The sequence below is a fragment of the Danio rerio genome, chromosome 3 (assembly GCF_052040795.2).
Source record: "Danio rerio strain M-AB ecotype USA chromosome 3, GRCz13ab, whole genome shotgun sequence".
NCBI classification, from domain to species: domain Eukaryota; kingdom Metazoa; phylum Chordata; class Actinopteri; order Cypriniformes; family Danionidae; genus Danio; species Danio rerio.
Genome location: NC_141023.1, coordinates 24,618,947 through 24,636,024, shown reverse-complemented (window position 1 = coordinate 24,636,024; position 17,078 = coordinate 24,618,947). Strand labels below are relative to the sequence as shown.

At 35.8% G+C, this 17,078-nt stretch overlaps 2 protein-coding genes and 2 long non-coding RNA genes across 11 annotated transcripts in view; 2 read left to right on the top strand and 2 right to left on the bottom strand.

Annotated features, from left to right (window-relative positions):
• Positions 1–17,078, bottom strand: part of LOC147845623 (uncharacterized) — an 807,608-nt gene that overhangs the window by 247,667 nt on the left and 542,863 nt on the right. The window lies entirely within an intron of this gene.
• LOC141381198 (uncharacterized) overlaps positions 1–17,078 on the top strand; it is a 63,218-nt gene that overhangs the window by 40,255 nt on the left and 5,885 nt on the right. For all 4 annotated transcript variants that reach the window (XR_015480797.1, XR_015480798.1, XR_015480802.1 and 1 more), the window contains exon 4: positions 11,905–12,036. This is a non-coding gene — a long non-coding RNA (uncharacterized LOC141381198). The remainder of the gene's footprint in view (positions 1–11,904; positions 12,037–17,078) is intronic.
• LOC148679720 (uncharacterized) lies at positions 1,049–2,282 on the top strand. The gene is made up of 2 exons (XR_015941966.1): positions 1,049–2,100; positions 2,142–2,282. It is a non-coding gene; the product is annotated as an uncharacterized LOC148679720 (long non-coding RNA).
• Positions 3,412–15,528, bottom strand: cimip4 (ciliary microtubule inner protein 4). Of its 5 annotated transcripts, none has more exons than NM_001442477.1 (6): positions 15,475–15,514; positions 15,235–15,373; positions 12,092–12,218; positions 11,876–11,986; positions 10,877–10,945; positions 3,890–5,131 (listed from the first exon to the last, which is right to left on the bottom strand). In NM_001442477.1, exons 2-6 carry the CDS (start codon positions 15,280–15,282, stop codon positions 5,076–5,078), a joined length of 411 nt encoding a protein of 136 aa, NP_001429406.1. In that variant the 5' UTR covers positions 15,283–15,373; positions 15,475–15,514; the 3' UTR covers positions 3,890–5,075. The 5 variants fall into 5 exon arrangements, with proteins under 5 accessions (XP_087098135.1, NP_001429406.1, NP_001429405.1 ...); NM_001442476.1 differs by having other exon boundaries at positions 15,235–15,344; XM_087242009.1 differs by lacking the exon at positions 10,877–10,945 and having other exon boundaries at positions 3,412–5,131; positions 15,235–15,344; positions 15,475–15,528.

The window sequence follows — 17,078 nt, the reverse complement described above, 5'->3', positions numbered from 1 at the left end:
TAAAGTCATTTCTGCACCACTCTTACATTGCCATTAAACACTGTTTTTTGCATACTCTTTGCATGTTCCATTGGTCAATCTAACTCATAGGCCTTGTTGCGTGTGGCGTTCACTCCTGCCCTTAATAATTACTTTCAATTGATCTTGTTTGTCCTTTTCCCTTTTCAGTTTTCTATTGGTTAATCTGGTGGCGTCAGGCCTTTAAAATGAACGGAAGCGGATTTCTACGGCCCTCATTCCTCCACGTCACCACAGTCTTTGACGGCTTTATTGTTGTGTTCTCCTTCAAGCTTTCGTTTTGATATTTGTTTGGAGTGGGGAGCTCCAACCTGGTTTAGGTTTGTTTGGTTGTTCTTTATTATGTTGTTGGGCTCCCCATCTCTTGTCAATTTGGATTGTAACTCAATTCCTGAAGGGCCGCAGCTCTGCAGTTTTTGCTCCAACTGATCAAGGTGTTCAAGAATACTAGAGACTATTAAGCAGGTGTGAGTTGGAGGTGGTTGGAGTTAAAGTATGCAGGGCTTTAGCTGATTAGTCCGATTAGTCACAGTAGTCAATAATATGTACTGTCGGGTTTGCTGTGATGCTTAGACAAAACCAAAAGTCAAAGCTAGGGTGTCCAAGCTCAGTCCTGGAGGGCCGGTAACCTGGATAGTTTAGTTCCAACTTACTTCAACAGACCTGCCTTGAAGTTTCTAGTATATGTGACTATTTTAAGTGTTATAAGGTTCCTTTTACAGCACCATTGATGTCATGTAATTAAAATACAATCAGTTAAATACACTTAAGCATTCATTTAATTGTTGATGATAGACCGCGTAAACTCTTGCGTCATCAGAAGCTTGAGGCGAGTGCAGAATCTCCATTGAATGTACTGGGGTAAAATACATTTTCATATTTTAAAAAGATGGCAGGGAAAAATGGAAGTTAACGCAGTGCTTCTTGTCCAGTCTGAGACCAACTTTATATTATATATCTATCGGGCAGTGAAGATTAATTATTTTTAAGGTAAACAGATCTTAAACTTTGTGATTTTGTAATAGAAAGCCAGTTCACCGAAAGCTGTTGGGCTGGCTAGGGCTGGTCAATAAATTAAAGTAATCAATATCGACATTTAGAACTTAAAATCAATCTAATTTTTCAAGGTCGATTTTATTTTTCTATTACTTTTCCTACCACGTGTGGAGTCACGTGACCCCAGTTTGTTACTTTGCACTAAATTGACAATGATTGAAAGCTGGGTCAGAGATGCCTTGAGACGGCATATTTTCCATTTTATTAAAATTATTATTTACAATAAAATATTTGTTTACAGAAGAAGCTAGAAATGCACTGTTTAAAATATCATTTACATGATATACGGTACCAGTTATTTCATATATTACAATTTTATTTAGAAAAGATGCTGCTTATTTTCTACTTTTATTATGAAAAACACTGAAAATAATTAACTTTGTTTCCAAAAGTGCAAGTTATTTATTTTCACTTTTTTATTTAAAAAAAGTGGCTGTTGGTTTTAGGCAATGTGTGTTTTAATTTCAGTTGTTCAATGTTGATGTTCTATATATAATCATAGATTGTAAATAGTGTGTGTTTCCTTTAATTATTTTAAAATCAAGTAAAGTACCCTTGTAACCACCTTATATGTGAGCATGTTTACTAAACTTATTGTTAAACTGTGAGGGCAAACAATGAATAAATAAACAAAATAATTGTTCATTAATCATAATTAAGTTAAAATGTTCAATTAATCGCCCAGCTCTAGGGCTGGCTGTCTTGCAATTAAAAGTCTGTGTGCATGTACCCCATTGGAGTTGGAACTAAAATATGTAGGACACCAGCCCAGAATTTTGGCACCCCTGGGCAAAGCCAACACACTTATTTACAAAAACAGCAAAGATGTATGAGTTTGTAAAACTGGGCATGCATGAAACTATTTTCCCCCTGATTTTCTAGTAGTGTTCGAATAAGGGTGTATTGCATTTAGGGTTAAGTTTGATGTTCGTTCTATAATGAAGTGTCAAATTTTATTGATTTCACCATGTTGTATGAATTATTCCAACTTCCCTTCAGACCACTTATATAAAGCTGATGTTTACAGTGGTTTGGTCAAATTTATCATTACTATGAAATGTTGAAAGCAAAATTTGACATTTTGAGTGAGGGTGAAAGATAATTTTTAGCAGATTTTGCATATACAGTTGAAGTCAGAATTATTAGCCCCCTTTTTAATTATTATTTTTTTAAATACTTCCCAAATTATGTTTAACAGAGCAAGAAAATTTTCACAGTATGTCTGATATTTTTTTTTCTGAAGAAAGTCTTATTTGTTTTATTTCAGCTAGAATAAAAGCAGTTTTACTTAAAAAAAAAAACATTAAGGTAAAAAAAATTATTAGCCCCTTTAAGCTATATATTTTTTCATTAGTCTACAGAACAAACCATCGTTATACAATAGCTTGCCTAATTACCCTAACCTGCCTAGTTAACCTAATTAACCTAGTTAAGCTTTTAAATGTCCCTTTAAGCTGTATAGAAGTGTCCTGAAAAATGTCGTCAAATATTATTTACTGTCATCATGGCAAAGATAAAATAAATCAGTTATTAGAGATGAGTTATAAAAACTGTTGATTAGAAATGTGTTGAAAAAAATCTTCTCTTCATTAAACAGAATTTGGGGGTAAAATAAACAGAGGAACTAATAATTCTGACCTCAACTGTATATAAGAAATGTATAGCTATGCCATCAACAACAGACTTTTTTATCCTGTTGTTGTTGTTGTTGTGTTTAACAGTGTTAATACGTACTGTATAGCATTACTGCAAGATGGTAGAGAGAGTTCTGGATGCAGACTTAGTGCAGTTGAAAGGTGAGCAGCATGCAATGCTTTTAATGTGCACACCATTGTTGGTGGTTTCCCATTTGTTATTTTTACTGTTGGCACCATTAACCTTTTATAGGCCTGTGCAAAAACATTTCTGGCTTTTAAATGGAGTTCTATGGAGTAGAACTACAAATTATAGGCTGTGCGCATAAATACACTTGTTAACTATGTTCTGAGAACTGAGGTGCTTATTTTTGAAGTGTGCAAAGGTTGCTCTTTTAGACATGCACACTCAAACACATGCTATACTCCAAAACGAAGGCAGAAACTAAGTTTTTTTTGCACTGTAAATTATGATCAACATAAAAAAAATAACAAATTTTAACTAAAAGTGTCCATATTATGAAAGTCAATAGGGCAAAAACTGCCACTAACATAATGAAAGGGTAGTAAATTTCCCCAGAGTGTATTGAGTTTTTGTAAAATGTCAAAGCATTTTCCCAAAATATGTGCCAAAGTAAAATTTGTCACCAATAAAACATTCCATTTGCTGAAACGCAGAGAAAGTTGTGATTAATATGCCGGAATGAAAATATAGTTGGCATGGGCCACTATAAGATTCGGACGGGACACCCTTGGATAATGATATAACGGTTTTAAAATATTTTGGAACAATAAACATACCACCAGGCACAGGACATCAACATGACGTGAGATTGACGTTGTACCCCAACTTCAGGGGGACGTTGCATTTTATTTGTAGGTGAAAATCAGGTTGATGTCAGAACCCAGTGTTATTCCAATGTCAGTATTTGATGTTAGTATGACATTTGGTTTAAGATGCGACGTTGGATTTTGGTCACTTTCCAACTCAACCTAAAATCAATCAAATATCATCATCATTTGACATCGTTATTGGACGTCAAATTAACATTGTCTTAGACGCTGACTAGACGTTAAATTTTGGTCACTTGACGTCATGACCTACATCTAACCTAATATTAACGTCTAATGATGTTGTGTCTCTGCTGGGATGTCAGGGTCAATAATTCAAATAAATCATTGAATAAATCATTCTGCTGTCTTTATTTGTTTCAAAAACACAGATTTCTGAAGTACAGTATTTAAAACGCACTCTTTGGAGATATTTTTTGCTAAAGATACTGTTGTCCTAGAAAATTGAAAAAAAATAAAAATATAAAATCTTACTCATACTTTAGGAATGGTGTGTAGTTCCTAGTAACATTGGACTGGAAAATAGTAACTTATCATTTTCTGTCGGCCTTACAAAAAAAGTAAAACAAAAGAGTCCAGCGTTAAATTGGAAACTTATCGAAACTCATTGGTCATGTTTGAGCGAAATGCTAACGGTCTAATGTTTTATGCTAAGCTAAAATTGCTCCTGCCAGACCCAGAGATTGGCTGAATGGGTTAAAAATCAACTGTTTAACGTTAGAGGCGTTGTAAAATTAGTAAATTAAAAAAAAAAACTCGGAGTGTTCATTTAACATGAGATGCTTCTGTAGAAGTTATCTTTAAAAAAAGGAAATGGAAACTTGTAAACAGTTTAGTGCCATATATGGTTAACAGTTCTGTCATGTAGGTAAAAGTGAGAATGCAAAGTTGTCAAATAAAGCAGTCCAAAGGAACTATAAGAGCAATCAACATTTAATTCTGCATGAGAACAGAAACTAAAAGTGTTGAAGAGATGTGTAACTTGCTGCTTTGTAAAGGTCAGTTTTGTCTCGGTGAAAGGAAAGGGGGAGGGTTGACGATCATGCAAAACATTCAAAGAGCCTCGGATTGGAAGACCGCAAAGAGAAGGTGTTTGTAGGGTCTTAAGTAGGTGTTAAGTTATGTGCGCTATGTGTGGGTTGAAAATACACCCTATATGAGAGCGGCGTCTAACTTGACCAACAATACCAAAAATAAACCAGATCAGTGTTCCTTTTTAAAGCAGAGAAAAGACATTAATACATTAGTTTGAGATAGATGTTATTATCTGAATACCATTTTATTGATAAGGCAAAGTTTATATAACGTAACAATGATACATGTTTTATAGTATTTGTTTGTGTTGCTTAAACTAACAGATGTTTAATTATACATTGACATAATGCACATATGCATATATCAGCGTCTTGACATCCTGTTGATTTACCACAAAATAATAATTCATTATTGAAGTTACACAAGAAAAGGAAACTAAAGAAAAAAAAAGATGTTTTTATCACCATTTAAATATTGTTGTTAAAAGAATTTTGTGTGCAGTACTGTTGTATTTCGAAGTGTATGGAGGACCAAACCTGCAAAAACAAAACAAAAATATGCAAATATATAAATAAATGAGTAAATAAATCCACAAATTTCTGCATAAATATGCAAATAAATAAATAAATGTGTATACAAATCCACAAAATCCTTGCATAAATAAATATTTAAATAAGCAATAGTGCCAGCAGGTAAATGATTAAATAAATTACACGAATGTTGTGGGAATAAGAAAATGCTAAACTGAAAGTTTATTCCCCTCCTTCAAATGTTTATTCATTCATTCTCATTATGTTTACCTGAGGAAAAGTAAATACAGAACTATATTTAAGACATGAATAAACGTTTGTATTACAATCACCAGCGTTCTAATCCTGGCAGATCACTGGTAAACATGGAGATCGAGACTACAAGTTCCAGTCATGCACCACTCACACACACACCTGCTCCAGGTTCCGCTGATTGCATACACTCACAGCCGGATGAGCATTAAGGACTGATTACAAGGGCTATATACAAAGCACACATGTACAATTCATAGCTGAGTCTTCATATACTGTTTTGAACATTGTCACATTTTCTTTGCCTTCTGTGTTTGAACCTTGCTTTTTGTTTGTTTTATGTTGTCTGCTGCCTGCCTATACTGGCAGTTCGCTTTTTAATTAAATACAACTCTAGATTTTCTGTGTACATCGGTTTGCCCCTGTGTTGACTTGCCTGACCATCTCTGTTTAATAAACGGGTGTTTGGATCCGCACCTCCGTTGTCAGCATCCCGTTCACATTACAGTTTGAAAGTTTCATTTTAGCATTTTCTTATTCTCCCAACATTCGTGTATATTATTTAATTATTTACCTGGCGACACTATTAATTATTTAAATATTTATTTATGCAGGAATTTAAGGATTTTTAATATACATTTATTTATTTGCATATTTATGCATTTTATTTATGCAGGAATATATGGATTTATTTACTCATTTATATGTTTGCGTATTTATTTATTTATTTTGTGTTTTTGCAGGTTATATTGTAGGTTATAATAGGTTGTAATTGTGGGGGAACAAAAAAATGTTTAAATGTAGCAGATAAATGTAAATACATTACATAAATATCCAGTGATTTATTTATTATTATTATTTTTATGTTCAACGGTGACTCTCTATAAACAAAATGTGCCTGATTTCTTTTAATTAAACACATTTTGAAAAATATCCACTAACATAATAAAAGGGTAGTAAATTTCCCCGGAGTGTATTATTGAGTTTTTAAAAATTTTTAAAGAATTTTCCCAAATGTGTCAAAACAGTATTTTTCACCAAAAATCTTTTAATCTGCTGAAACATTGAAAAATTTATGGCCAAATTAAGCCTCAGAATCACCCTAACGTGGATGAAAACATCTCCAATAGCACATAAGGGTTAGAAACATGTCAAAGGAACACTCAGTTTTTTTTTTTGTTTTTTTTTTGTAATAACATTGCAGCCAGACTTATTTAGTTTTTTTTTACTTTTATGTTCAACAGGGAATCTCGATAAAGTAGTCTGCTGAACAAAATGTGACTGATTTAAGTAATTATTAAAGTATTGAGAGTTCTTTTCATCAAACATATTCTGAAATGATAAAAAGAAAAGACTTAAATATTTTTTAAAAACGCTTTTCTATAAAATATTTTAAAGTTACATTAAGTTAAAAAAAAACTGTTGAATAGTACATGAAACAAACAACAACAACAAAAAAGTGTTATTTTAAAGGCCCGAGGTGTTTGTGCCGTATGCTGGAGGTGTTACGCAGGTGTCTGTTTGCAGGAAGATGGAGGAAAATATGACGCAACGGAGCATAGATCTTATGTAATATATTCGTAACCACAATTTACTAAAATGAATAGAATTCTTGACAAGAATCAGTGCAAACTGCCACATTGTTAGACTGTTATCAGCATTGTGAAATATTTCAGCAAACATTAAAAAAACAACCTAAAATTTTCACCCTAGAATTTGAGTGCTTGTCGTGTGTGTCAAACACGTGAATCAGCCCTGGATTCTGAGTGTACAAACCACAGAAACAGCGGTATAAACAACCTGTGGTTGAAATACTATCAAGATAGAAAAAAAAATCTGTGGTGATGAATTTTTTATATGAGTTGTGGTATTTATGAACAGATAAACAGATGAAAAGGGGGAAATATGAGCATGTACTGATATCACGAACACAAATTGCCATATATTTTCCTTTTAACAATGCATTTTTCCCCTGTTCCCTCTAATATCATCAATATTGTGCTACCATAGTATTTTTAAGAAGTGCACAGTACTACTATTTTTGTGCTTAGTGTTGTCTAATTGGGCGAAATGCCTCTAATTTGACATCACATTTTTAGCAAGCTTTAAATGAATAGATCAAGCCTTCACAACCGGAGAGGGGGAAAAAGCAAGTTTCAGTGGTTTTTAAGATCAAACCACGTAAGAGAGGCTGTCAGTTTTACGTTACATTTATACCACATCTTACAGCAAGAAAAAGACATCAGTCACAGAAAATTTCCCCTAAACACCTTGCCAAACGTCTTTAATATTGTCTTTATCTGAGAAATGCCATCTATATGATCCCAATGCTTTGTCTGATGTAAAATAATAATATATTTAGCAGACTTTTGTATTGAAAGATATTTTATAATCTCTAATATAATGATCTAGAAGCAATGATAAGGGATTTATGTCAAATTCCATAAGATAAATGTTATAAAAAAAAGAGCAGGAAGTAGTGACTCATATTTCTCTGTAACTTCTGCATGTAGCTATCTTTAGACCCCTCTGCCAAGCTCTCGAAAGACAGTTAGCGTTTGCACTGGTTACTAAACCAATAAAAATATAAGTTATGCCAGTCATAGATGACTATTTCAAACAATATGGTATAAGTGAGGAGCAGTGTCATGGGTTATTTCTGAATAAATGAATTATTTCTGAATGCAAAATGCAAAATCCCCAATTCTGATAGGGATGTTTTATAAAATGCAGTAAAAAAAAAAAAAAAAAATATATATATATATATATGATTTGGTTTCAAGATGCAGGAAAGATTCCTCAGGGCTTTTCATTGAGATCTGGTGATTGGATGCCATTTGAGTAATGGTTAACTCGCTTTTAAGAATCCAGATTTGACTTTTGTCTTCTCCTGCTGGAAGTAGCCAGCCTCAGATGGGTCACTGGGGTAATAAAGAGGTGTTCGTGAAAGCAACTATACTAGGGTAGGATGTGGGGTTTAAATGTCTCTTAGTTGGTATCAAAGCAAAATGTGCCAAAAAATCTTCCCCTGACTATTGCACCACCAGCAGCTTGAAGTTCTGAGTTATTGATAAAAGGCAGGAGGGGTTTGGGCTTTCATGTTGTTTATGCTCATTTAATTTGTGCAGGTGAACCTAAATAAGTTTATGAAAAATAAATCTTTATTATTGGCATTAGGTATTATAATCAGTAGCGATCTGCCCTATATGCGGATGCATTTAGCCCTACAAAATGACACAAGGCCCCGCTTACCACCCCCCAACTCAAATCAATTGATCCCAATTGAAACCTAATTGATTGTGCAGTTGCGAATTGAAGTGAGCAGGTGTAAACAGCCCCTATGAGTTGGAACACACATGAATGCCACCACAAAGTCATTATTAAGCATTGTGTGTATGTATATATATTGTATTTGTAGTATATGTGTGGAGACACTGTGGCGCAGTGGGTAGCGCTGTCGCCTTATAGCAAGAAGGTCGCTGGTTCGAGCCCTGGCTGGGTCAGTTGGCCATTCTGTGTGGAGTTTGCATGTTCTCCCAGTGTTGGTGTGGGTTTCTCCCTGGTGCTCCGGTTTCCCCCACAGTCCAAAGACATGCGGCATAGGTGAATTGAATAAGCTAAATTAGGTGTAGTCTGTGTGGGTGTTAATGCGGGAGTTAATTGCATGGGTGTTTTCCAGTGCTGGGTTGCTGCTGAAAGGGCATCTCCTGAGTAAAACATATGCTGGATAAGTTAGCGGTTCATTCCGCTGTGGTGACCCCTGATGAATAAATTATAGTATGAATGAATGAATTATAGTATATATATATATATATATATATATATATATATATATATATATATATATATATATATATATATATATATATATATATATGTGTGTGTGTGTATGTGTGTGTGTGTGTGTGTTTTCATATTTGAACACAAAATAATAGGTAATATATTTGAAAATATATGTACGTATTTGCAGTTTCAATCATTGAAAAGCAATATATGTAAGCAGCCATTGTTGCAATATTTCAAAATATAGGTTGCATACACGACATACACTTACCGGCCACTTTATTAGGTATACCTTACTAGTACCTGGTTGGACCCCCTTTTGCCTTCAGAACTGCCTTTATACTTTGTGGAATAGATTCAACATGGTACTTGAATATTCCTCAAAGATTTTGGTCCACATTGACATACAAGCATCATGCAGTTGCTGTAGATTTGTTTGCTGCACGTCCATGATGCGAATCTCCCATTCCACCACATCCCAAAAATGCTCTATTCGATTGAGATCTGGTGACTGTCAATGTCATTTGAGTACAGTGAACTCATTGTGATGTTCAAGAAACCAGTTTGAGATGATTCACGCTTTATTACATGGTGCGTTATCCTGCTGGAAGTAGCCATTAGAAGACGAGTACACTGTGGTCATAAAGGGATGGACATGGTCAGCAACAATACTCAGGAAGGCTGTGGTACTTGGTACTAATGGGCATAAAGTGTGCCAAGAAAATATCCCCCAACTTACACCACCACCAGCTGAATGAACTGTTATACAAGAAATTATTGCAGTCATGCTTTCATGTTGTTGCCATATTCTGAGTCTACCACCCGAATTTCTCAGCAGAAATTGAGACTCATCAGACCAGACAGCATTTTTTCAATCCTCTATTTTCCAATTTTGGTGAGCCTGTGCGAATTGTAGCCTCAGTATCCTGTTCTTAGCTGAAAGGAGTGGCACCTGATGTGGTTTTCTGCAGCTGTAGTCCATCTGCCTCAAGGTTTGATGTGTTGGGCGTTAAGAGATGCTCTGTATACCGTAGAGATGGTTGTGCGTAAAAATCCCAGTAGATCAGCAGTTTCTGAAATACTCAGACCAGCCCGCCTAACACCAACAACCATGCTACATTCAAAGTCACTTAAATCACCTTTCATCCCCATTCTGTTGCTCAGTTTGATCAGCAGCACATCGTCTTGACCTAGTCTACATGGCTTATTAAATGCATTAAGTTGCTGCCATGTGATTGGCTGATTAGCAATTTGGTTAACGCGCAGTTGGACAGGTGGACCTAATAAAGTGGCCGGTGTGAGTATATTTTATATATGTAAAATCCAAAAATTAACTTGTATGCCATGTAGTTTGAATATATTCCTGTCAGATTTCAGTGGTTCACCATCCCTGTTTTATACTTATGACACACGCTTGTATTTGTCACAAAAAAAGCCATCATCTCAAATCTTTCTAATAAAACTTATCAGGTTATCAAGTGCAACAAACACCCATGACCAAAAACCAAAAAAGAAGCCTATATTTTCTGTCAGCTCCCTGTGCCGCAAAGTCTGCTGTTCCTTTCAGTCACTGCATTTGACTCATGAAGTACACAACAAACAGAAGTGTGAAATTAGACCATCCATGCATATGTGGGTGTTGTGAAAACACTTGTTTAAAGGTGTGATTCTTTATTTGCTGTGGTTTGCAGAAATGTCAGGCTTATTTGGACACACCCTTGACCCCCATTTCCTTTAGCAGCTTGTGCAGTCGCTTGTCAAGAAAGTTCTGCTCTGTCCACTTCACTGCAGGAAGATAGGAGGAAGAAAAGTTTTATATATATATATATATATATATATATATATATATATATATATATATATATATATATATATATATATATATATAATTTATATATATATGATATATAGTTCAATAGGAATTAACGTCTGTGAACTGCAAGTTGCTGCGGACTTTTCAGTATGTTGACATGAAATATAATTTTGAATAGGGGTGGGGCTTTATACACAGCAACTGTTGGAGGGAAGTGGCTTAATTTGAATGTTAATTTGATAATGATCAATTTTTGATTGAACACATGCAAAATAAACAGTTTAATTTATTTAATTTAGTGTATTAAATGTTCTCATTAGGGCAGTGTTTTTCAACCACATTCATGGGGGACTACCAACACCACATGTTTTGGATTTCTCCTTTGTCTGTCACACCCATTACAGGCCTTTCAGTCTTTGCTAATGAGCTGATGATCAGAATCAGGTGTGTTTGGTTAAGGAGACATGGAAAATGTGCAGAGCTGGTGGTCCTTCAGGAACGTGGCTGGGAAACATTGCATTAGTGGATAGTTCACTCAAAACTGTAAATTCTGTCATAATTTACTCAAGCTACATTGTCACAAACATGTTTTAGTTTTTTTTGTTCTGTTCAACACAAAATAAGTTATTTTGAAAAGTGTAAGCTGATAATCATTGACTGCCATTTTATTTGTATTTCCTAATGTGGATGTCAATGGCTTCCAGTTTCCAACATTCTTCAAAATGTCTTCTCTTGTGTTCAACAAAAAGAGGAAATTCCTAAAGGTTTGGGACTATTTGAGGGTGAGTAAATAGTGAATAGATAAATTTTTTATGTGAACTTTAAGTCTAACAATGTGTATTGGCAAAAAAAAACCCAAAAAAACATTGTAAATTTAGATTTCACGCAGACTTTAATCCTACCTAAGTGATCTGTTTTGTGTCCATTCCAGTGCTCTGGCTCATGAATGAAGGCTGATAGTGGATGACGAGAGTATGAGTCCTTTGCCAGAGATGACCACACAACTGGCGGCCCTGTGAAAATGAACACACACAAGATTTTAGTGGAACATGTTTGGAATTTGGTAATTGGTATAATTATGTTATATTCTAAAAGGATGTAGTTTGTGTGAGACGCACATGGGAAGATGTTTGCGCGCAGATAGTGGCCCATCATATGATAGGATCTGTGCTCATCTGTGCTGCCTGAATCAGAATAATGAGGAGCACAAAGCGGAGGAACCTGCAGGCAGTGGGAGTTGTATATCTGACAGGCACATAAAAACTTCATATAACTATGATGTAAGAATAGTATGGGTCGCATTATAATTCTTATTAGAGTTCTAATTGGATGCCGATAACAATATACAGGCAGATAAATGCTAACTTTGACATTTTTTTTGTAATGTAATGTAATGTGTATTTATATAGCGCATTTATTGTGTATGGCCATACACCCAAAGCGCTTCACAATCATGAGGTGGGTCTCTCCACACCACCACCAGTGTGCAGCATCCACTTGGATGATGCGACGGCTGCCACAGGACAACGGCGCCAGTGCGCTCACCACACACCAGCTATTGGTGGAGTGGAGAGACAGTGATAGAGCCAATTCAGTGGATGGGGATGATTGGGAGACCATGATCGTATGGGCCGATAGAGGGACTTTGGCCAGGACACCGGGGTTACACCCCTGCTCTTTCACGAGAAGTGCCATGAGATTTTTAATGACCACAGAGAGTCAGGACCTCAGTTTAACGTCTCATCCGAAAGACGGCACCCACTGACAGTGTAGTGTCCCCTTCACTTTTACTGGGGCATTAGGACTCACTTAGACCTCAGGTTGAGCGCCCCCTGCTGGCCTCACTAACACCACTTCCAACAGCAACCTAGTGTTCCCTAGTGGTCTCCCATCCAGGTACTAACCAGGCTCAGCCCTGCTTAGCTTTAGTGAGTAACCGGTCTTGGGCTGCAGGGTGATATGGCTGTTTTTTTTAATTACAAAAATTCATTACAAAACAAAAGCCAAAATCCGTAATTATAATCCTTATTTAGTTGGTGGTTCACACCACTGTGGCAATTTCTGATAACTTAGTGAACTAAGCAGAGGGAAACTGAATAAACGATAATCCTCATGCATCACATTTCAGTCACGTTGCCTTGTAAAAAAGTTAGTGCACCCTGTTGAATCTCATGGCGTATCAGGAGAAAGCATTGGCTCTTGTTAGATCTTAAAATTTACAAATGAAAACCTCAGATGAACGACATCACATGGCATTTTACACCATTTAATTATTTAATTACCTAAAATCAAGAAAAATACAAAAGCCATGGGTGTCTGTACATCCACTTCCAGGAGTAATTTTCTGTATGAAACTATCAGTCTCATTAATCTGGATGAGTTTTTTGCACAGCTCTTATCAAAGCATTTCAGTCAGTATTACTTCTGGACTAAAGCAAGACATAAATTCCTCCACTTTTGTCAGGTCTTGAGTTGTAGATTTGGTGCTTTGTGTAGGATCACCTTAATCTTGTTGGATAATTTTTGATAAAAATGTATAATTTCAGATGAGGGTTTGATGCCAGATTAGACCTATCCACCACAACACAAACTGCTAAAACTTCTGCTGATGAGTAGTTAAGGCATTTGATTAGCAGTCCCTGGCTTGTTTAATGCTATATGTTGTTCTTCATCATTGTTTTCCCAATTTTAATGTTGACATGAAACAGAAGTTAGGATTGTCCAGTTGTATCAATTTTGTCTTATTGGATGCTGGAACGGGTCCTAAAATGAGAAAAAAAAATGTAGGGCGGTATTTAATTTTTCCTTTGGGAACTGATTCATACATGTGTGTTGCTAACAAAATGGAGGAAGATTATGGAAGCAAAGAATTTTTTACAAAATAATGAAGAGCACAGAGGGCAGCAGTGGCTCGATGGTTAGCACTGTCACCTCACAGCAAAAAATGTCGCTGGTTTCAGCCCTGGCAGGGCCAGAAGGCATTTCTATTTGTAGTTCATTGTGGATTTCTATGTGCATGTTCTTCCCATGTTCACATAAGTTTCCTCCGGGTGCTCCAGTTTCCTCCACAATCCAAAGACATGCACTATAGGTGAATTGTGTAAACTAAATAGGCTGTAGTGTATCAGTGTGTATGAATGAGTGAGTAGATGTGTGCTTCCCAGTACGGAAGGAGTTTGTCTACTCAGTGCTGGGTTGCAGCTGGAAGGACATCCACTGTGTAAAACTTGTGCCAGAGTAATTGGTGGTTCAATCCGCTGTGGCGACCCCTGATAAATTTGGGAAAAAGCCTAGTACCAATATATACATATAAAAATATGTAGAGTAAATTTGGATTTCATCCCGACTTTAAGACCAAAGTTCATATAATTATTTCTGTCTTGATAAGGAAAAATTGGAATTTCATATAGGGTGTCCTAACTTTTTCACATGACTATAAATTGGTAATCATCCAAAATTAGAGGTAGTTTGATAGCTTAACCCTGAAAACACTAAATTCGTTCAAAATAAATAAAAAGTGCTTTAAAAATACAATTTAGCAGGCGTCTTCCCTCATATAAAGTTGCACATTTTGCAAACATTTTCAAATCCAAATATAGATTTTTTTAAAACACACTCATTGGCCACTTTATTAGGTACCCCTGAACAACTGTTATTGCATTTCTCTAATCAGCCAATAATGCCAGTGAATGTGTGGCACTGCATTAAGAGATGTTGTCATGTTCAACTGAGCTTATTTGGTTAACTGGGGTTCAAAATGAGCATCAGAATTAGGAATAAAGGTGTTTTGAATAACTTTGAATGTGATATAACAGTTGGGGTCAGGAAAATGGCGGACCTTTTTCTAGACTTTTATTGTAAAGTGAGCAGAACAATAATGTCATTCATCTACATGTGATAAATCTGGATCGATTGTGTGATGCTCTCATGTCAATATGGACCAAAATCTCTGAGGAATATTTCCAGCACCTTGTTAAATTAATACCACATAGAAAGAAGTAATCCAATATGTGGTGGTCAAACTCAGTACTACCAGGGTACCTGTTATAAAAGTAGCTGGTCAGTGTGCTTTACATAAAATATATGTTTATTTAAGTCCATGCGCTTTACATTACACATTAACATGTGTCTTTATGAATAAACCAACCTCACAAAGCATTTTATATTTTATAGTATACTCAAAAAGGTGTAAAGTGATCAATATTATCATTGTTATAGCATATTGAAATACGTTTTTAAAAGAAATTGGTGCAGAAATCACCTGATTGCAACGGCCTGTCCTCTTCTCTGATTGGCTGATGTTGCTCATCTTCAAATTGGTCTATCTATATGTATAATTTCAGTGGTAACCACAGCAACCACAGCTGATTACTTTTGACAATTGAAAACAGACAAATGACCTTAATTTTCAAAACAGAAGCAAAATGTGCTTTAAATATATGCAGGACATAAAAAACAGAATAAAGGTTTTGGTAAGAGTAAGTAAAAAGGAATGCTTTACCTTCCGACCAGCAGTTGGGCATGTTGTGGATTATGTGAGTGAAACTCTATCTGCGACATAAATAATATATCATCCACTCCTACAGAGTTTCAGTGGTTACGGTTTGTGAGGCCATTTTCAGCATCACAAACATGGGGACCATCACAAAAGTTTGTGTTATTAAATCAACCAGATAAAAACAACTAAATTATATAAGTGAATATTAAATCATAGTCAATTATACAGAGTGAAAAGAAAATAGCTGGTTAATTAATAACAGAAATTACAAATGGCAGTGCTTATAGTTAACAGATTTTATTTTAAATAATAAGCACTCATTAGTAAATATAATTCAGCAACACATTTTCAAGGGTTAGTTCAACCAAAAACATAATGACCATTGAACAGTTTGTTGTTTTCAGTGTCAGTATAGAGGGCACATTCACATAAGCACTGTGCTCTTTATGAATGTCATGGTTGGTTGCCTGCTGACATAAATCTCCAATGCAGCTCTGCTTTATTTTAAAGAGGAGGTCACGCATGGGCATCTGGGGTATATACATCGGCGGACAGTGCTTATGAATGCGAGCTCTATACTGACACTGAGGAGAGGAAACTTAAATAGTTTTTTTTTCTTTTTAATATACGTACAAATGTATTATTGTAGCTTATACTACAAGAATACATGGGGGGGGGGGGGGGGTGAGCAGTTTTGCACCATTTAGTTCTAACCCTAATTAAACACACCTGATCAAACTAATTGAGTTCTTCAGGCTTGCTAAAAACATACAGGTAAGTGTGCTGAAGCAGGGTTGAAGCTAAACTGTGTGAGTTTGACTGTGTAGAGTTTGACACCCCTGCTCTATATTGATATCAAGGGAGTTTAATTTAATCTAAAATATCTTAACTTGTATTGTGAAGATGAGCATATACCAGGGGTTTGGAGTGATGAGTAATTGATGAGTAATGAGGAGGGTGAGTAATTATTGACATTTTTTTTTTTTGGGTGAACTAACCCTTTAATTTGTGTAACTGTAAAACAAATAAGTAAATCATTTTCATATGTACACTATTGGGTAACACATTTTCAGCAGGATTTCAGACTGTGCATGTGCATCCTGTATGTCGGAGCAAATCTCTCAGCTTATTTGTTTACACTCTCTTCACATCCATCCTGTTTTGACAGCAGGAGAATGAGAGAGAGATATGATCAATGTTGTGGCCATGGTATCAGTTGACATAGTAAAATATCAAAGCTCACAGGTGATGTTTGGTTGCACTACTACATCGTATAAGCCTCTTCTTGCGCTAGCTCATTGAGTAGCTTCTGGGTGGCTGGCAGAATCTACAGTCACAACCGAAAAATGAGAAAAACAGCCTTATGAACAGCGGTGAACATAAAAGATTACTATGGAAATGGTTACCCAAAGGTCCAGTGAAGTGCTGTGAAATGTTTTTTTGTTTGTGAAGTGTGATTTGAACTGAAACAATAGGTGCGTTTGACTTGAACCACGGCTGCAGCCGATAATCAATTAGATTAGTGGAACGCCGGCAGGGGCGGAGCTGAAACCGAGGCTGTCAGGTCGGACACCTCTGGGCTCGTAGTTTGCTGCATGATGACAGAT

Coding starts and splice junctions, on each gene's coding strand:
- cimip4 (NM_001442477.1), bottom strand. CDS start 15,282: ATGAGCAACATCAGCCAATCAGAGAAGAGGACAGGCCGTTGCAATCAG. Junction 11,987..12,091: donor GCGCGCAAACATCTTCCCAT/GTGCGTCTCACA, acceptor TCATTTTCACAG/GGCCGCCAGTTGTGTGGTCA. Junction 10,946..11,875: donor ACACAAAACAGATCACTTAG/GTAGGATTAAAG, acceptor ATCTTCCTGCAG/TGAAGTGGACAGAGCAGAAC.